The 21,307-nt window shown below is 44.1% G+C and overlaps 1 protein-coding gene across 3 annotated transcripts; it reads left to right on the top strand.

Annotated features, from left to right (window-relative positions):
- Window positions 1–3,760: 3,760 nt before the first annotated feature.
- On the top strand, window positions 3,761–21,250 carry nr1h4 (nuclear receptor subfamily 1, group H, member 4). 3 transcript variants are annotated; one of them, XM_074634232.1, is made up of 10 exons: window positions 3,761–4,026; window positions 6,653–6,800; window positions 10,828–11,205; window positions 13,135–13,275; window positions 15,492–15,637; window positions 15,720–15,818; window positions 16,633–16,732; window positions 16,847–16,993; window positions 20,020–20,133; window positions 20,561–21,250. In XM_074634232.1, the coding sequence occupies exons 2-10, from the start codon at window positions 6,704–6,706 to the stop codon at window positions 20,797–20,799; spliced, it is 1,461 nt and encodes a 486-aa protein (XP_074490333.1). In that variant the 5' UTR covers window positions 3,761–4,026; window positions 6,653–6,703; the 3' UTR covers window positions 20,800–21,250. The 3 variants fall into 3 exon arrangements, with proteins under 3 accessions (XP_074490333.1, XP_074490335.1, XP_074490334.1); XM_074634234.1 differs by lacking the exon at window positions 6,653–6,800; XM_074634233.1 differs by lacking the exons at window positions 3,761–4,026; window positions 6,653–6,800 and adding an exon at window positions 8,256–8,486.
- The last annotated feature ends 57 nt before the right edge of the window (window positions 21,251–21,307 follow it).

The raw sequence follows: 21,307 nt of genomic DNA, 5'->3' as shown, positions 1-21,307 counted from the left end.
TAATGTACTGTAATATTTAATCATAAAAGAGTATATGGGACTGTTTATCATTACTGCTAAAGAACAGCGCGTCCATTTTGTACAGTAAATTATGATCTTATTGTTTGAGAGAGCGTTGATTTGATTTGCACTTTACTTGAACACACCAGAGATGTAATAAACTACATTTCTATTCTGTATTATTGTTTAGAGACATAAAATCTCATGAAGGTTCTGAATTATTGAGTATGAGGTTATTCAACATTCATGTTGCTTTAAAGGTCCCACATTGTGCTCATTTTCAGTTCATACTTGTATCTTGTGTTTCTACTAGAACATGTTCACATGCTGTCATGTTAAAAAAACAACTTTATTTTCCTCATACTGTCTGTCTGAATATACCTGTATTCACCCTCCGTCTGAAACGCTCCGTTTTAGCTCATTTCAACCGAATTGCGTTGCTAGGCAACAGCTTGTGTCCATGGTTACTTCCTGTCAGCTGATGTCATTCACATGCACCGATACCATTTTAGGGCAGCGTGACGTTAACCTCTCGTCACCATCTTTCGGGTCCTCACGCTCCCACCTCACGGATCCCACCTCAGCCGGCCCACGCCGGCCCTCAATTTCATTGCGCCACATGGTTTTGCTTGCCCCTTCTGACTCATGCGTTAGACTCCATGGTCCGTGTTTCAAGACGGGTCGGGTGGGTTGCAGACATCGCCGCAGACCTCTGGCACCTTTTACATGGGCCGCGGCACGACAGAGTTGGGGCGCACTGAGGACAGTCCGCCGGAGCAGGGGGCCCCGTCACGGTGCGGCGAGGTCTAGGTGGGGAGCGCTTTAAAGCTGCGGCCGCGAGCCACCTTCGCCCCGAGCCTTTCCGAGCCACCCTAGAGCCAGTCGCGGTGCACCGCCTCGTATGCGGGACTCCCCAGCCTGCCGTGTGTCGCTCACACCCTCCAGCTGGCTGTTAACGAGGGTCTTTAGGCACAGAGAAGTACTCGTATCGGTACTCTGTATCAGCGAGTACCCAAATGTAAGTACTTGTACTCGGTCTGAAAAAAGTGGTATCGGTGCATCCCTACCTGAATGTTTTGTTCTACGATATAAAATACGTCAGTAAATACCCCACTCATGAATTTTCAGTCTTTTACATGCCTAAAAAAAAGGTGGTTGCTAACAAGTGGCTAAATGAGAGTACAAAAGTCATCACGCCAACTCGTCATGTCCTCCTTTACAGCCTCGTGGTGTTTACTCGCGTTCATGCGACCGTGGCGTAGTAGCCTAACGTTAGCTTTTTACTTCTGGCGATTACATTAAGCTTAAAAAATCTGAAGTTGTGTTCATTTGTGGAGATTATTTTTCGGAACAAAACCTGTAAGTATCAGAAATGTTTGCCACACAGCTGATTTTCTGCAATAATCCAAAACACATTGGAAAAATCCCATCGGCTTTTTATCGAGGGAACCAGGGCGATGCTCCTAGTTGGCCCAAAAAAATACATCATCCCTGGAGCGCTCTATGGTTGTTAAGATGTTGCAGACTGGATTAAAGTGGTGGACCGATCCAGCTGTGCTGTTTTAAAAGATGAGAGGAAGTATAGTAAAACACTTCTGTGCCTTCTCCCTCTATAATATAGTATAGATCACATTTGTTTCCACCTCTCATGCTCATTTTAATTCAGATTTTTTTTACATTAAATCATTACAGGAAGCCTTCATAAAGACACAATGTGTTCTTTACACAATATAGGTTCTTGTTATCTTCTGTAACAGAATGGGCCGTCCTTAATGCCGCCTGTTTATGTTAGTGAGCTCAAATTAGACATTTTTAAATATTCCAAAGACGGCTCTGTTTCCCGTCACACCATCACACTGTGGTAAACATCCTCTGTCTTATCTGTCTTTATCCGCCCGCTTCATTTTCACCACGGAAGATCATTACTGGACAGGATATTCCTCACCAGTGTCAGACTTGCTTCTACAAAACCACCGCCGCTCTAAAAGAGGACAGTCAGAGGAGAAGTCCTTATATTGTGAAATATACACAACACTTAAAATACTAGGGATTCACCGATACCGCTTTGTTCAGACCGAGTACAAGTACTTACATTTGGGTACTCTCCGATACCGAGTACCGATACGAGTACTTCTCTGTGCCAAAAGACCCTCGTTAACAGCCAGCTGGAGGGTGTGAGCGACACACGGCAGGCTGGGGAGTCCCGCATACGAGGCGGTGCGCCACGACCGGCTCTGGGTTGAGTTGGAAAGGCTCGGGGCGAAGGTGCTTCACGGGGCCGTGGACAAAGTGTCACCGGGGCGGACTATCCTCAGTGTGCCTGGCGGGGCCGGGATCCCACCTGGGCCGGCGCGCACCGGCCATCGCTTTCATTGCGCCACAGGGTTTTGCTTGCACCATCTGACTCGCGTGCACGTTTGACTCCTTGATCCGTGTTTCAAGATGGGTCGGGTGGGTTGCAGACATCGCCGCAGACCCCTGGCGTCTTTTACGTTGGCCGAGCCCCGATCTGGCGGCACGACGCGGTTGACAGTCGCACCGGGAGCAGGGGGCCGTCCCCGGCGGGGAGAGAGGGCGCAGCGAGCCCTTTGTCCACGGTGCGGTGAGATCCAGGCGGGGAGTGCTGTAAAGCTGCGGCCGCGAGCCACTTTCACCCCGAGCCTTCCCAAGCCGACCTAGAGCCGGTGGCGGCGCACCGCCTCGTATGCGGGACTCCCCAGCCTGCCGTGTGTCGCTCACACCCTCCAGCTGGCTGTTAACGAGGGTCTTTAGGCACAGAGAAGTACTCGTATCGGTACTCGGTATCGGCGAGTACCCAAATGTAAGTACTTGTACTCGGTCTGAAAAAAGTGGTATCGGTGCATCCCTACTGAAAAGTCTTAATGATCGTTGCCTCTCGCACGTTGATGAAGAAGTTTCAAGGTTATAGACTTTAAGTCGTCGGGAGCATGATGTCAGCTTCCAGGGTGTTTCTGTGATTTCATGTGTACGTCACTCACAACACGGTCCGTCTGGAACACGTAACAAAACACAGACGCTGAGAGGCAACACCCCAATATCTGTTCTCATCATGAAGAGAGGTGTTTAAAACAGGTTTAAATGAACCTCACCAATCTGTGACTGCTGCACATGTAACTTGTAAATATGTTCAGTTAGAGTCGTGTCCGTCCTCTCCGGCTCGTTCTCCCTCACATGCTCTCAGATAGTCCACCAATGGCAAAGGTTCTGTTTATTTCAGAGAGACTGTCTGTTGACTCAGACGGGCCTCTCTGGATGGAGCAACAACCCGTCAATGATTAAACAATCGTTTTTGGGGTTTTTTTGGAGGGGAAAAATTAAGGATTGTAAAAGACAATAATTTGATTTCCTGTGTGTGTGTGTGTGTGTGTGTGTGTGTGTGTGTGTGCAGGTACGCTGAAGTATGAAAGTGCCAACACAAACAAATCTGTCTGCACATTGCAGTGACACGATCAGATGACTTCGATCAGGTCAAGGACGGACGGCAGTGATTGATGCAGTCGCTGCTTTTCTATGAATTTCTTTTCTAGGGTTTTGAAAATGTTCTAAAATAATAATCAGTGAAAAGAAGACGTCTGTTTTTATTCAGAGATAAACGATATAAACTAGCAGACTGATAGCAGCACTTCTGCTCGGCTTGCTCACACTAACACCGGTTGTTTGCTAATGACTGGATGCATGTGTCATGTGTGTGTGGGGGGAGGAAGCCTCTTGTCTTGGTGAGATAAAGATTTTTTTGGGGTGGTAGTAGGGGGGAGTGTGTTTGGAGGGATGACATGGACAGGAATGGACAGTTTAATTAATAACCACCATCCATTCCTCCCTGACCTCGGCTGGTCACACACATGCTCTCACTAGAGTCCAGACACAAGCAGCTTAATGTTCATTAGCACATATTGATTCCAGCTGTAGCTGCTCACGGCTATATCACGGATATCAGAAACAAGGCTGGAAAAGAGGGAAGTTATAGCAGTGGGCAGGAATTCAACATCAACCGACCGGGATAAGGTAAGAAGTACGAGTCGGAGTCGGCTATATATTTCATGTTGACTCCTTCTGAGTCTGCGGCGTTGGAGCCGCTGTGTGTGAGGTATGTTCAAGGCTGTTGGTGTGGGTTGTTAAAGTGGACTGAATCCTCGTGGGTTGCTCGTGGATCTCAGGGGAAATTACACACAAGTTGATTATAAAAAAAAAAAAAAGGTGGCAGATGACGTCTATGGAAGTAATGTTTCTCATGTGATCACGTTGTGGCCTCGACACCACAAAGGCCACGGACAAGTTTAAAAACATGTCACGAGGGAAGGTATTGTGCGTTTTAAAGATTTATTTGTGGATAATACTTTGGCATCATTCGACTAGCTAAGCAAAAAAAATTCAGTCTTCCTAAATCCAACTTTTTTTAGATATCTACAAGCAAGGCGCTTTGTGCTCTCTCAGTTGTCCAGCTCCTGGCAGGCTGTGGCTCAGAGGGTAGAGCAGTTTGTCCACCAATAGGAAGGTCGGTGGTTCAATCCCCGGCTGCTCCAGGTCACATGTCGATGTGTCCTTGAGCAAGACACTTAACCCCAAATTGCTCCCGAAGGCATAGCCATCGGTGTGTGAATGAGTATTTAGATTAGATCCTGATGGGCAAAGTTGGCACCTTAGCAGCCTCTGCCATCAGTGTGTGAATGTGTGAATGCTGATATGTAGTGTAAAGCGCTTTGAGTGGTCGGAAGACTAGAAAAGCGCTATATAAATGCAATTCCATTTACATCGACAGACACAACTACTGTCAATACCATCCTTTCTTTAAAGGGACTGTTTGTAACTTCTTCCACATATAAATCAAGTCGGTGTCCCATGCGCGTTCATGTGTGGCTACGCTGTTAAGACTCAGACTCCAACATAAACTACAGTGAAGCACCAAAACCTCTTGGTTGTATCTAGTGAAGCTCGTCTGTTAAACAGTGTTGGCCGCGGTCGGAGGACGCGGGGGAGACCGTAGCTTTGGTCTCCAGGACCGGAGTCTCTGCTGTACTCTGCTCCTCTGCTCCTCTGCCTGCCTTCACTCACACACCACGCTCCTTCTCTCTCTCTCTCTCTCCACCTCTCACGTGCATGCTGCTCACTCCACACTGCAGAAGAGTTAGTTTAGCTCTGAGAATATCTAGTGAATGTTCAGTGGACGTTTGTGCAGAAATAACTGCTGCAGCTCCTCCAGACCAACAGAGGTTTCCCGTGTCTTGTGAAGTGACGGGGCTCCGCAGAGAGAAACGTTATCGTCTCCCCCGTTCCCTCCGGCCACGGCCGGGAGGCTGAGGCGGGAAAAGCCAACACTAGGATCAGCATTGATTCATGGAGAGACCTTGGTCTGGTCAGCTAACATTACTGCCAAGCAGCTGAAATATAGAGTGATATTGTGCTTTTAGCTGACGTGTGTCTCCTCACTGTGTTGAGCGATGCTCCTTCATGTCTATGTAGAGCGAGCACAAGCGCCAGCAACAGGACGCTGACTTTAGTTGACTTAACGGCCACAGGTGAAGCTGTTAACAAGACATTTCTGATTCTTACAAACAGTCCCTTTAAATCCATCACACAGAAGGCTTATCTTCAGCTCTCTACGGCATGATATCGGACTTGAAGCATGCCCCCGTGGACAAGCTCCGAGCAGCATGGGAGGAGGACTTAGGCCTCTCTCTATCAACGGATACGTGGAATCCCATACTGAAGCAGGTTAATTCATCCTCTCTATGTGCTCGTCACTGCTTACTTCAGTTTAAAGTGGTGCATAGGGCTCATATCTCAAAAACCAAACTGTCTTGCATGTATCCTGAGATTAGTCCCAACTGTGACAATAAGCCTCCCTTATTCACATGTACTGGTCCTGCCCTAGTCTCACAAACTATTGGACGGAGATCTTTCACACTTTATCTCAGGTGTTAAAATGTCACATTGGAACCAAACCCTCTGGTTGCTCTGTTTGGGGGTCACCGGAAATGAGACGCAATTAACTGCAGAAAACGACGTACCTTATTACTCCTCTGTTTCCCTTCTGGCTCGGCGAGCAATCAGGAGCAATTGTTTTATTATTGATATACATAGATTATAGACAACCTCTGTTTTGACTTTTTTATTTGTTGGCATCGGTGCCAGCTGTTAATAACGTATACTTATATCTGTCATTCCTCTTTGGTTACCGAATAGTGCTGCACTTTTGGTATATACTGCAAAACCCCCCAAAAATATTTTGATTTAAAAATGTGTCCCGAGAGATCCCTTCGAACTACATTCACCATTTTATCAAAGACTGAAGGCTTGCAGACATTATGTTTAGGGAAATTACATTAAGAAAGATGCATCCTGTCAATGTGTAGGTCCACTTGAATAATGAGACTGGAGATATAATAACTGCTCTGACAGGAGGTGAGGAAAGACTTGAGGTCTGACCTTCACCCTCCACCTCCCTGCAGGCAGCTACTGAACATCTCACCACCTGTGTGGGAGAGAACACCTGTCAGGTGTGTTGGTGTGGAGACTCCCAGGCTGATGTTTAATCACATGGTGCTGCAGGTTTCAGAGGATCCTGCAGACCTATACAGGTTGTTCAGGACATCTTGGTTCACAGATCACACTATTGTTATGCTTGCTACAGGCTGACTACCACTACCACCAGTCCAACCTCGGTGCCCGACGACCCTCCTGAATGAATGACTGGGTGGGCCCCGACGTCAGTGTGGTGGGACCGCTGCAAATCCCACCCAGCGATGAGTTCTCCATCTCAGAGAGCTCCCACCTGTTTGGTAAGTCTACTCGGCAGGAAGCAGCTCACAGAAAGAGTCTACAGCAGTGATACTCAACAGGGGCGTTTTTTTATCGCGAGGGATCGCCTCGCTTCCAAGCGTTGTACGCTTGACGGGCTGCCACTAGACACTACGCACCTGAACGCTCTCCCTCCGTGGGCTGCTGCTCCTCAGCTTTCTGGCTCGTTTGGAAACTTTCTTCTCTTATATCATGTAGATAGTGCCCCAAAATGTGTTTCTGAAAACATTTTATATGAGAAATAATCCATTCAGAGACACATTCACATTTAGAGAAACAAGCCATGCCGTTGCTGAACCTTTATTCTAGATCGACAACGTTTAGTTTAAAAGTTTCTCGGGAGTTTCGAGAGGCGGCGAGTCGAGTCAGACGTCCCTTATTTGCATAAAGTAGACTAGACCTCAACTTTATGCAAATGTGGAGCGGCCAACAGACGCCACCATCTCTCGAATCGCGCCGCCACAATACCAGAATGCATTGCACGGCTGCTTACACAGACATTGCTTTGAGCTAAATGCTAACGTCAGCAAGCATTTGACATGTTGATCCTTTGGTCATTTGTTCCCCAGCAATACACTCGCCAATGGATAAGTAGCTCAGATGAACGGTCCTCGAGATATGCGAAGGACATACACACATACATACAGTACATATAGACAGAGATTCCTTGCTTTGTAGTTAGATTTATGGTGCTAAAATTAAATATTGATTTATTAAAGGTCCCATATTGTAAAAAGTGACATTTTCATGTCTTTTATATTATAAAGCAGATTTAGGTGCTTTATAAATACTGTGAAAGTATTGAAACGCTTAATCCACAGAGAAACTCACACAACCCGTATTCAGAAACTGAGCTTTTGAAACAAGCCGTCAGGATTTCTGTCCATTTGTGATGTCACAAATTAACAATATTTAGACCATTTCAAAGTTTTAAACATAAACATTCTAAATGTGTCCCAGTTTATTTCCCGTTACAGTGGATGTGAATGACATCAGCTGACAGGAAGTACACATGGACCCAAGCTGTTTCTTAGCAACGCAATTCTGTTGCAATTCCATTGAAATGCACTAAAACGGAGCATTTCAGACAGAGGGTGAATACAGGTATATTCAGGCGGACAGTATGAGGAAAATAAAGTTTTTTTTAAACATTAAAGCATGTAAACATGTTCTAGTAAAAAACACAAAATACAAGTATGAACCTGAAAATGAGCACGATGTGGGACCTTTAAAATCAATCATCCCATTTGGAACATGAGGGTTGTCGTTGTGGACCAGTTCACGTCCATATCTGTTCACAAACTCAAGACAACACCATACAGTAGCAGTCGGCCGGTCCCGTTCCTCAAATCTGTAAATAACTTCACACAATAGCTGTTACTTGTAGCCTAATGATGTAAAGAGAAGTACCCGTGTGGTTAATGAGTAGCCGTGGCAACCTTTGCTCCCTCTGGGATTTCTCAAGAAAAGCGTTAAGGAGTTCAGTGTGTGATCTGCTCTCCCGTCTCTAGAGGAAGGTTTCTCCCATCGAAAGAAACAAATGGAAGATGGTTCGTTAGTTCGGAGAGATCTACAACACACAGCTGGATCACATGAGTAAAGTCTTTGAATAGTTTGTGTGTTTGGGTGCACGGAGATGGCCATGGTCCAGAGCAAATCTTCAAGAGGTCAGTGTTACATATATACTGCAGGTATTAGTGTTGTCCGTCTGCTTTAATGACAGGTTTCATTTGAGGGTTATTCTTGTAGACTACACATAGTCTGTGAACTCACCAACCCTTCGCTGTCAAAGGGACTATCATGTTGTGCGTACAACACTGTTATCCTGCGGAGCTATTCTCGTATCCAGTTTCAAAAGTGCCGGCTTGTTTGGCGTGGAGGTAACATGTCATTCTAAAAAGACACAGTGTGCTCTGTGCGAGCCAGTTGTTAATCATTAATGGGGTTATAATATGTGTCGGGAGGACTGCCGTCTGCTGCCGAGCCAGTTTCCCTTCCAACGAGCTTCAGCAGGGAAGCAATGAAACTGTCTGGTGGAGTTCTGCTTATCAAAATTAAAGGTTTAATGATAGAAGTACAGACTGTGAAAAGACCTCTTAGACAAATACATGATTTTGGGGGCATAAAAATAAAAGTGACATTAATCAAAATGGATTTCCTTTTGGTATTTTGACTGCGTATGATTCTTGAGCTTCACCGTTCTTATTCAAAGAACCTGGTCCGTATTATTAAAGGTCACATATTATGCAAAATGCACTTTTCCATGTCTTTTAAACATCAATATCTGTCCCCAGTGTGTCTACAGGCCACCATAGTATCATAAAAGACCATCCTCTCTCTTTTTCTCCTCCTCCGTTTGTCCGGAAATGGGTGCAGAAATAAAAATTCGCTTTTTTCCTAGTCTTCTGACGTCATTAGGCAGAAATGCAAGCCATATATGGCTTTCCTGTTTCCAGTGAAACAGAACAGCACCCCCCTCACCCCATACCCCGGCTTGGTAACCCCGCCCACGGAGTAGCCGGCTCAGCAAGCTGCGTCCGCCATTGTTATTTCGACTGTTTACTAGTAAACATGCTGAAAGGAAAACCCGCTTGTTCTGTTGTTGGCTGCAATACTCCACACAAAAGCTTGCACCATGTACCCACTTCGGATCCTCTGAAGACCCAGTGGATGGACTTTATTTTCGCTGGTGCTGTGCCCAGGTTTATAAACTTTATTCTAGCTGCTATCTCTCCACTCGTCTCTCAGAGAGAGAAAGAGAGAGAGAGAGAGCTGCTCCGGGAGGGAGGGGGAGGGTGACGCTGTTGTTGTTGAGGAAGTTTGATTGACAGAAAACGCTGACCAATCAGAGCAGAGTGGGAGGAGACAGGCTGTGAATCAGTGGTTTTCAGACAGAGGCTGAATTAGGCTCTGAGGCAGGCAGACTCAGGCTGCAGTATGAGAAGAATAAAGAGTTTTTTGAACATTGCAGCATGTAAACATGTTCTAGTGCAACATTAAAATACATCTATGAACCTGGAAATGAGCATAATATGTGACCTTTAAAGCTGCACTAATCAATATTTCTATATTAACAATGGGTCCAATGACTACCTGTAATGTGAAAGGGGTTCTCTCTTAGTGATGATCCCACAGGTAACTATCAGCAGGCTCTGCACCCCACAGTTCTACTGAGTGTTTTAGCATCTTTCAGCTCATTGTTTTGTTTTTTCTGGCCCGTAACTTCACTGTTCTGATTCACTCTCTTCACTCTTTTATTGCATCATTATAACCCCGCGACTACGTAGTTATCCATCCGTCCTTCTGTCCGTCCTTCGGTCTGACTGTCCTTCCATCCGTCCTTCCGCATGTCTCTCTTTCGTTTCCAGAGCAGAACTTGGAAACTATTTAACTCAGGAGCTTCACATTTGGTATGATGGTTAACAATGTGGTGTAGTTGTGCCTTTTGGGGGTTAGAAGTCCAGGGTGCCCATTAGTTAATTAGTGAATGCCCATTAATTCCATTAGTTCCTACTTTAGTAGGGGTCAAGCAGCGAGCGGGGGTATGTGAGCCATGCTGAACGTTCGCCTTGTTCTGCCCAGCACCAAACCAACCGCAGACAAAGCAACTATATCTATAAACAGATTCTGCGTTCACATGTAGAATCTGGAGGCAACGGGACAAGATTTTGGCATCGGAAGCGTTCTGGTATTCGTTTGTAGTCCAAGTAGTATTAACTACACACCACATCTATTGCACGTCTGTCCATCCTGGAAGGGGGGATTTAAAATGGGTAGTTTAATCTCAAATCAAGGTCCATTTACAAGGTTTTTTCAACCGCATCTCATGATCTTCGTCAGCAGAATGAGTTTTCTACGGCTGACATGGAGATAACTTCAGCTATGTTATGACAGCTAAGCTTTCTCCATTCACTAAAGACGCAGCTAAAATAAGAAAAAAGCAAATGAAGTTTTTGTACATGCTGTTTTTAAGCATCTTTATAACCCCTCTCCTACTTCTTCTCTCAGATATTCTGGTGGATCAATGCAGTCCTCTCCTGCAGGATCCCGACATCTTACCCTTCACTGGCTATCCCGGCATGCCGTATCCGTCCATTGAGCCGACCGTGTCTTCAACGCCGTACTACTCCAGTCAGAACTACTACCCTCAGTACAACGGAGACGAGTGGTACTCACACACAGGGATATATGAACTGAGGAAAGGGCCCCTGGAGGTCGGCTACGACGCCGAGATGGAGGAGGTGTCCGCCGGCGTGCCCGCCGTGTGCAAGAGGACGCGGCACATGTCGCAGGCTGGAAGGGTCAAAGGGGAGGAACTGTGTGTAGTGTGCGGAGACAAGGCCTCCGGATACCACTATAACGCTCTCACCTGTGAGGGATGTAAAGGTGAGGGAACAGTTAGATTTGATTGTTAATCCAGATATTCTTGAATTTGCTTGCAAAGCCTGAGTGTAGGTTGTTGAGGCTACATCTCTGGGCACCGTCGAAGGCTGTGGTAGTGTAGAAGGACATTTGTCTCACATATTATTGTCTTTAGCTGTTGACTTTAGGGGCCACCCATGACAGGGATGTTCATATCTGTCCAAACAGTAGCTGGTGAAGAGTAATTAAAGGGACTATTTGTAACTTCTTACACGTATAAATCAAACCGGGTTGGTGTCCCATGCGCGCTCGCGTGTGGCTACGCTGTTCAGACTCAAGTCTTTTTGGGTCCAATGGCATCACGTGATGGACACGGAGGTTGTAGCACCGCCGTTTGGACACTACGAAAATTTGCTTCAAAACTCGGCGCTCTTCCTGGGGGGGCTTGATTTCAGGCAGTTCAGGAGCAGTGTTTCTGTGGGGGACAGTAACTACAGTACCTTTGGCGTGGACTTTGGACGTTTGCAGAACTTTGCAGAACTTTTACGTGCACAAAAAATCTCTACAGCACACTAAAAGCATTACAGGTCCCCTTTATGCCAGGATCCGACTACAGGATATTTGTGTCTTTGACGATGGTCACCATGTCAGATCTAACGATCACAGCGCCATGAACTTTTGCAGTGTCTCGGTCGGGTGAATGGCAAGACTACACTTATGACCACGACCAATCACGGCACGTCGTATTCCACGATTGCGCGCGAGTTCAGAGGTCATCGGGGAGGTGGGCGGGAAGCGTTGTGTGTGATGCTGGCGGTCTGGTGTTGCAAAAAGAAAAAGAAAAGAAAGAAAGAAGGGTTGTGGATGTTCTCCTGGGTGGCACAGAGAGGACGGGACGGGCTGTCCATACTTCAGTCAGTTTGGTTGTCCCACCTGACGGGAGCAAACTCGCCATCCCTCCTCCTTTTCTCCATGTTTGTTTATTACCAAGTGACCTGACTGCGGGCTGATATCGTGTAGTCTGAACCGGGCATTAGTGATAATCAGTGAGTCCATGCAATCACACAGTGCATCAAGTTCAGCTCTGACTTTGACTCCTTGAGCTGAAGAAAGGATCGACGCTGATTCAAAGAGAACAAATGATATATGAGGAAATATATGTGAAGCTTTAACAACCCTTCTCCATGTAAAAATGTAAAAATGGAGTCGTGCTCCTTCAGCTGCCGAAGTTTTCATGACGCCGTGAATTCGCTGTGATTCCGGGCCGAACCAGCGGGTGAATGGATATGAGTGTAATTCCACACGGTGAGGTTGGACAATGCCAGGAGCGCAGCAGCAGCAGCAGCTGGCTCGTCCTGCCATCGGACTGAGAATAGGTCTCAGGTCTACCCGGTGCTGCTGCCAGATTGGGTTCCCTCTCAGCTTTCTGCCGTACAATGCCGGAGCAACCCGAGCTCAGTTACGCTGATGTGCATGTGTCTTTCTGCTTAATGTTCTGTGTCAGAATGTCTAATAACTGTTCCAACGTTATCCAGTGTGTGTGTGTGTGTGTGTGTGTGTGTGTGTGTTTGTTTGTCTCCCTGTCTGGGTCATTGCCAGCCGGGTTCACAGGATTCTCTCCGAGACATTATTAGAACAGTGTGTCATTTTTTCAGTGATCCTTTTCTGGTTAAATAAGCTGACATAAAATACATACTGAGTAATGATGATAGAAGAAGATCATATTCTTTAGTTATGTAAAAATAGAATGAAAAAAAAGGTCCTGAATTCAAAATCAAGTTAAAGTGCAGAAGGATTATCGGCAATTTTACAGGTCTGCAGACTTCATGGTGATAATTAGCAAGTAACCTAAAATTTCCTTGGAATTACTGCCCAATTACTCCAACCTTTACCTCAACATTACTTTATTATAAACATGATTTAATAACACCTTGTTTTGTCAAACGTGTTCAGGTTTCTTCAGACGGAGCATCACCAAGAATGCCGTGTACAAATGCAAGAGCGGCGGGAACTGTGAGATGGACATGTACATGCGCAGGAAGTGCCAGGAGTGTCGGCTAAGAAAGTGCAAGGAGATGGGCATGCTGGCTGAATGTGAGTATCCCTGATTGTTTAAAGAGACTCTGGTTCCTGGATGCCAATACGATGAATTGATTGGACGTGATGGGGAACGAGAGGAATTGTAGATACATTTCTACTTTACCATCAACCATCAATACAAACTGATTTGCACCGTGCACACGCACTCAACGTGCTGTCCATTCGTAGTTGAGTGGAGAGATGCGGCTGCCGTGGTGAGTCCTCATTTTCCATTCTGACATGGATTTTACTGGCGGATTGGATGTCACATATCACACAATAGAAAGGTCCAGCTTGTGTTACTGTTACAGGAATAGAAGCAGTTAAACGGACACCTTCAGATCCATTTAGAGAAATTAACACCTTCAACGTGGCTGCTGTCTTTATGTGATATTGAGCGAAGTTTGCCTCGGTCACTATCCTGTACGACGGAGTATTAGGGCCACAGTGAGGGGAAAAAAAGTCGTAGTATTATGAGAATAAAGTCAGAACTTTACCAGAAAAAAAATCATAATATTACTAGAATAAAGTCAAAACTTAACGAGAAAAAAGGTTGTAATATTACGAAAATAAAGTAATAAATTTACGTAAAAAAGTCGTAATTTTACGAGAATAAAGTCCTAACTTTGCGAGAAAAAAAGTTGTGATATTACGAGAACAAAGTCATAACTTTACGAGAAAAAACTTGTAATTTTACGAGAATAGAATCATAACTTTACGGGAAAAAAAGTCGTAATATTACGAGAATAAATTCACTAAAGAGTCAGTTCCCCCATCAGGTCCGTGTGGTTCTTTCTTCAGAATAAACTCAGTTTCTTTCACAATCTCTTCCAGGTCCTGATACTGATGATAACGTGCTGCTGATGAGCTAAAAGATGAAGTATTTGGTTATTTGTGAAACCTAAACTAAAGCAGAACTTCACAAGATGCTCAACGTTCCTCATTTTCACATTATTAACCCTCTAAAATAACACGTACAATTACTACTTTATAATATTGTCACTTTATTCTCATAATATTACGACTTTTTCCCCTGAAACTTGCCTTAAAAACACCTTTCTGTATTTCCTGAGCAAACCTTAATGTGAAGACAGAACCTGTAAATGTGACTTTGAGTCTTCGGAGGACGATTAGTTATTTGGGTCTATTACAGGCTGTCAGTCGAACAGAGCAGGAGGACGGACTGGACTCCTGTTGCTCATAAATAGTGCAGGCAGGTTGTGATGAATATTGCAGGGTGGCAGGCTTTTCATGACTCGACCTGCCGGAGCAATAAGAGCTCAACAAATGAGACTTTTTTCTTTTTTTTTCTTTGGTCATAGCAGGAAGAGACAGATGGTGATGATACTTTACTGGAGAGATTGATTTTGCTCTCCTCACTTTCCTCTCGAGTCTTGTTTAAAGAGGGAACTTCTTTTTATTGAAGTCTACTAGAAACATAAAGGACCGACATTCATTCAGTAGCGTTAGAACAAGTTATCATAATAAAGGATGAAGGGAAAATATATTTTCCCTTAATGGAAATATGGTCAGTACAACAGCAAAAGTAACAAGACTCGGTTAAACCGAGTATCTGTCTGGACCGTATCTGGTCAGGATGTGAATTTGTGGCTGAATTGTTCCACCAATAGTCAGAGGTCATGTCTATCATGTTTTGTGAACAGTTTCCACTTATATCTTAATGTTTGATTGAAACTTATTATGAAGCAAATGACATTCAGTAATAGTAAATGGTAACATTTACTAGTCAGTATATTATATATTTTATACAAGGTGAAAAGGTATTAGCATGACATACAGTAACATGAGCAAACCTTAACATCAACAATAGCACATGCACAAAAGATGACCAATCCTGTAACTTCATCACTCAGTCAGACTTTTTTGTTTGTAGGGCTGACCCTCTGCCGTCCAGCCAAAAAAAGGACACAAATAAATCATCAGATTAAAACAGAAGTTAGAACAGTAGAATGAATGAATGAAACAACAATAAAAGGAATAAAAACAATCATGCGATGATATAAATGTAAGCTGTGACTGTATGGATTACACTGGATATGTTATGTAAGATGTTGAAATATGAATGGCAGTAAATTACGGTTAATATTCTCACTTCACTATAAGCAGTATCGGTCTCATGATAAATGAAAATTAACGTTTCTAAAATGCTGCTGAATAATTAGCTGTGAGGTATTTAACACACATAGTGAAGCCTTCATCACCGCTGGCAGGCCTGCTGACGGAGATCCAGTGTAAGTCCAAGAGGCTGCGGAAGAACACCAAGGCGTCGCCGGGACAACAGTCCACCGGAGACGAGACGGAGGGGACGGACAACGCAGACAACAAACAGGTCACCTCAACCACCAAACTGTCAAAGGTAACCTCAACCCTCCGCCTCTGAGTCCGTTGAACAAACTGTGAGAAGTAACGTGTCATGATGTGTTCTGTTTTCTGTTCAGGAAAAAGTGGAACTCACCAAAGAGCAGTGGGATCTCGTGAAAGCCATCGTAGACGCCAACAACAGACATCAAATTCCTCAAGACGTGGCCAAAAAACTGGTATATATATTACCCTCAATATCATATATATATATATAAATAAATATATACATATATATATATATGTATATATTACCCTCAATATCATATATTTATAAATAAATAAATATGTACATATATATTACCCTCAATATCATATATCTATAAATATATATATATGTATATTGCCCTCAATATCATATATTTATAAATAAATAAATATATATATATATATGTATATTACCCTCAATATCATATATATATATATATAAATAAATATATACATATATTTATATATTACCCTCAATATCATATATATATATATATATATATATATATATATATATATTAACCTAAATATCACTCCAAACTTTAATTTTCTTTAATTACTTGAATTATTGACGTTAAAGCTGCAGTCGGTAACTTTGAGCAAATATGATAGAAAGTTATTTTTGTAGAACGGTCATTACATCCTGTACGACGGAGTATCAGGGCCACACGGAGGGGAAATAAATCTGAGATTTTGAGAATAAAGTCGTAATATTAGGAGAATAAAGTCACGAAAGAGTCAGTTTCCTCATCAGGTCCGTGTGGTTCTTTCTTCAGAATAAACTCAGTTTCTTTCACAATCTCTTCCAGGTCCTGATACTGATGATAATGTGCTGCTGATGATATTATGACTTTATTGTCGTAATATTACGACTTTTTTGACTTTATTCTCATAATATTACGTCTGATGCTGTTAAAGCTACTAAACGTAGTTGCTGTTTCCTTCTGCTGGTGGAGTTTATACTATCTGATGTTTTTCTCTTTACTCTTGTTGTTTTCCGTCCAGCTGCAGGATCAGTACAGCGCAGAGGAAAACTTCCTCCTGTTGACAGAAATGGCAACGAGTCAAGTTCAAGTTCTGGTGGAGTTCACAAAAAATATTCCAGGTATTGTTATTATTAGGGCCCCTATTGACCCTCATCTATGGGGCTTATAGCGACTGAAAACGGCTGTTTAATAGCCTGACGGCGGTCTAATCGTCTGTTTGATGCCTCCGGCAGGCTTCCTCTCTCTGGATCGAGAGGATCAGATCGCTCTGCTGAAGGGTTCGGCCGTGGAGGCCATGTTCCTGCGCTCAGCTCAGGTTTTCAGCAGAAAGATGCCCAACGGACAAACGGTCGTTCTGGAGGAGAGGATACGCAAGAGTGGTGAGTTACGCTGTCTGATACAACGTACTGTACATTTAACAGCTCCGTCAAAATGCAGACGGTGCAACCACACTGTGGCAGCCGCCCGTTCTCTGCTGCTTGCTGTCGTTTCCCAGATGTTTTTTTCTTGGTAGGATTTCTGAGTGATTGGAGGCTGATTCAGTTCACCTGTTGGCTCGAGAACAAGTTGGTTGAGAGCAGCTTGGTGGTTCCCCTCTCGGCCAATCAGGGTGTGACGACGCCCCTTTCTGTAGGGCTTAAGAGAGGCGGGAAACTCCACACCTGGCGTCATTCTGATCTCTCCTTTACTAACTGTAACATCTATTATCAGCCGAGCCAGAAACTCTGCTCTGCTTTAGGCCCTTTTGAGATTCTGTGCTCTTTTATGTTTTGCTTATTGAGACTGTTGACCGTCCTAGTGGAGGAAACATTAAATAAATGCCCTTGAATTAGGTTACCTGCACTAGGACGATTAGGTGCTATTCGTGCAAGGATCTTGCCTCACGATAGTCTAACGCCTGCAGGCTTTATTTAGTTATTCTATTCGTTTGTTGATTTTCACTGAAACCCCGTTATACACGTTTCTTTTAGTATATTTAATTTGGGGAAACTTTAAAGGAGGTAAAAGGAAAAATAAAAAACAATATTTCAGTTTCCTTGTTTGTTTGTTATTGTAGAGGCTCGTCTCTTAAAGGAGAAAAGCTGGTCCACCTTAAGAGAGGCGGAGCCGGCGTTACAGATACAGGAAGTTGGCTCCAGTCTAGAGCTCGCTGAGCGCAGGAGTTGTAGCCTCGTAGCATTTATTCACCGACAAATAAACGGTACACACACTGTCTGCTACACCTACGTTCACAGCTAGAATGCCACCAACAACACAGTCGGTCGGAAACTCGCTGAAGTTGAGCCGCGCTGACAGAGCGGATGTGTGTGACTACAGCGAGCACGGAGCCACCGGCAACGCTAGAGCTGCTAACGTAGCACAAACACACACACTGTTTGTTGCACACTCGCTATCGTTAATCCGGACAGACAGAGTGTCATTACGCCAGGCAGACACACAGCTGACAACCTGCTAAACTAAACTAAATGTGCAGTGGAGACTTTTACTTTGAAAGTGGCTGCATGCTAAGTTAACGCTCCCGGACGGTGAACTGGAGACTCAGTTGTCTGGTGTACTCATACACTGCAGCTGGAGCACCGCTGCATGCGAGGCACAAATCTTGTCGGTTAACGGTTAATAATCGGTTAACGAGGGTCGGTTAACCGTTAAGACATTTTTTCAAAATTAGCATCCCTAGTCAGGAGGCACTTTATTTAGTATTTTTCTGTGGATGGGAACTGGTTCTCAGTCTTCTGCCTGATCAACTGAAGTCTGGGGGGGAATCAGTACCGCCACAACACTGATCCTCGTGGCTTTAGTAGAACGGCCTTCTAAACTTTCATCACCCTAAATAATCCCTAATAAAAGTAATTTCAACGTGTGGAAATCTTTACTCCTAATTCATGACCTTCAGGAGTCTTTCATGACCTTCAGAAGTCTTTCATGACCTTCAGGAGTCTTTCATGACCTTCAGAAGTCTTTCATGACCTTCAGAAGTCTTTCATGACCTTCAGGAGTCTTTCATGACCTTCAGAAGTCTTTCATGACCTTCAGGAGTCTTTCATGACCTTCAGAAGTCTTTCATGACCTTCAGAAGTCTTTCATGACCTTCAGGAGTCTTTCATGACCTTCAGAAGTCTTTCATGACCTTCAGAAGTCTTTCATGACCTTCAGGAGTCTTTCATGACCTTCAGAAGTCTTTCATGACCTTCAGGAGTCTTTCATGACCTTCAGGAGTCTTTCATGACCTTCAGAAGTCTTTCATGACCTTCAGAAGTCTTTGCTCCTCTTTGCAGCATCAGGACATTCTGTAGTTCCACCTGCAGCCGAGCAGCCAGCATGTCAGATCCTCCTTCAATAATTGATCTGTGTGATCTGGGAGATGTGTGCTGACCTGTTGATCTCTGGCTTGGTGTCGGTTACACATGCACACACACACACACACACACACACACACACCCTCACTGGATACAGTTTCACTCAGTGTGTGTGGGCATGCTGTCAGGTGGAGGAGAGACTGGGTTTCATTTATTAAAACACACAAGTTTGTTTTCTGCAGCCACAGCTCCCGTATCAAACAGTTCACTAGCTCGGTGGTTTTTAAGAAGTCATTTATATGTATGCGAGGTGTCATCATGTCAGCGAGGATGGACAGTTAGACAGACAGTGATGGCAGGAGAGTGTGTGTGTGCGTGTGTGTGTGTGAGTGTGAGTCCCTCAGCTCTCTGGTGTGAATGGTCGGGCGTAGGAGACATTCACACTAAAGGCCAGTCTGGGAGAATAAGGGAGCAAAGCTGTCTGAAGAGACTATTGTTCCTTATCAAAACATCAAGAGTGCTATTGTCCACTTCTCTCCCTCTGAGCCCCGCTGGCATTTCTGAAAGCTCGATGATGTGTCCGAGCAGACGGACGCGCTCTGCTGGTTTAAAGAGCGTCCAAAGTAGGAACTGATGCCAGCGTGTGCATGTGAGAGCAAACTGGATGCAAACACTTGAATATTATATAGTTTGTAAAAAGCATCTTTATTTATTATTGAGTCATGACCTAAAGAAGAAAAGCAAAGAAGTTTATATTTTATGCTAAATGTGTCTCTGTTTAGAGATGAATGAGGCAGATCCTCATCCTGCTGCGTTGCAACTAATTTGTACAAATGTACAGCAGCAAACCAGAGCTCATGGTTATGGCCCTCTAAGGCCCCGCTGCTCCGTAAGGTTGGAGATCTCCTCCTGGACGTGGATGGCAGCTCCATCTGCCCGTCCTCCGAGGTCCGCAACCTAATCCTGGACTGCAGTCTCTCATTTCAGTCACAAATCAAATCCGTCACAAAATCCGCCTTCTACCACCTCAAAAACATTTCCATTTTCTGTGTTTGACTTTAAGTTGTACATGTTTTTTTGACAACTGAATCCATCTCCTCTTTCTGCAGGTATCTCAGAGGAATTCATGACACCCATGTTCAACTTTTACAAAAGCATCGGTGAACTCCACATGGGGCAGGAGGAACAGGCTCTCCTCACCGCCATCACCATCCTGACACCAGGTGAGCCGGCATCATAGCTTCCAATGATCCAGGAGGATGTTGTAATGACACTATCTAAGGCAGCGGTCAGCAACCTTTACTACATTTATCAAAAGAGACATTTTAGGCAAAAAAAAAAAATAATCTGTCTGGAGCCGCAAAACATTTGCAGCGAGGTAGAGGCCACATTGAGGGGGAAAAAATCAGAGATTTTGAGAATATGGTCATAACTTTGCGAGAAAAAAAGTTGTAATATTACGAGAATAAAGTCATAACTTTACGAAAAAAAGTCGTAATATTACGAGAATAAAGTCGTAACTTTACTAGAAATAAATTCGTAATATTACGAAAATAAAGTCATAACTTTACGGGAAAAAAAGTCGTAATATTACGAGATATTATGATATAAGATTGATATTGTAAAGGGCTAATGCATCCTCCTCTCCAGATCGGCTGTACGTGAAGGATCCTCAGGCTGTGGAGAGACTTCAGGAGATGATGCTGGACGTGCTGAAGAAGCTGTGCGTCCTGCAGCGCCCGCTGGAGTCGCAGTACTTCGCTCGTCTCCTGGGCCGTCTGACGGAGCTGAGGACGCTCAACCACTACCACGCAGAGATGCTCACGTCCTGGAGGATGAACGACCACAAGTTTACGCCGCTGCTCTGTGAGATCTGGGACGTGCAGTGACACACCAGGAGAGGTGGAGAGGAAGCATCGGATAGCATAGTGATGACAGCATGAACATTTCAACCTGCAAGACAAAGTCGTGGTCCAACTGCAGACTCAGACTCGTCTCATTGTTGAGATGTTATTATGACTTTGATGGTTTTCAGTGCAAAGAGGAAACTGTTCAAAGGTCGGGATTTAGGAAACCTCTTTTTACTGTCTGTGTACAACATGTAAAATGTGATATCAGTCCAACAAAGTACAAACACTGAAACGTATTCAAAGCAAAGATGGTGCTCATAAGAAGTGTAAAGTTTAGATTACATCGAGTTAATATTGGCTTAGTTTATTTTTTATTTGTAAAAACTCATATTGCTTGCTATACATGTACTTACTGTAAATACGCAAAAAGTTGTAATATGCAAAAAGTTGTATTTTCTGCCTCAATAAATAACAAGTTTAACAGGAAAAAGATTCACGTTGGAACATTCTTCAAATTATTTCCATACCTGTTACAGTACATGCACCC

Source organism: Sebastes fasciatus, chromosome 4 (assembly GCF_043250625.1).
Source record: "Sebastes fasciatus isolate fSebFas1 chromosome 4, fSebFas1.pri, whole genome shotgun sequence".
Taxonomy (NCBI): domain Eukaryota; kingdom Metazoa; phylum Chordata; class Actinopteri; order Perciformes; family Sebastidae; genus Sebastes; species Sebastes fasciatus.
The sequence above is the reverse complement of the archived record's forward strand: the minus strand, read 5'-3'. Positions and strand labels throughout refer to the sequence as shown.

Excerpts from the sequence above, each read along its gene's own strand:
- nr1h4 (XM_074634232.1), top strand. The coding sequence starts at position 6,704 with ATGAATGACTGGGTGGGCCCCGACGTCAGTGTGGTGGGACCGCTGCAA. Across the intron at positions 15,819-16,632 it reads AAGACGTGGCCAAAAAACTG|CTGCAGGATCAGTACAGCGC; the intron begins GTATATATATTA and ends TTTTCCGTCCAG. Across the intron at positions 16,733-16,846 it reads GTTCACAAAAAATATTCCAG|GCTTCCTCTCTCTGGATCGA; the intron begins GTATTGTTATTA and ends TGCCTCCGGCAG.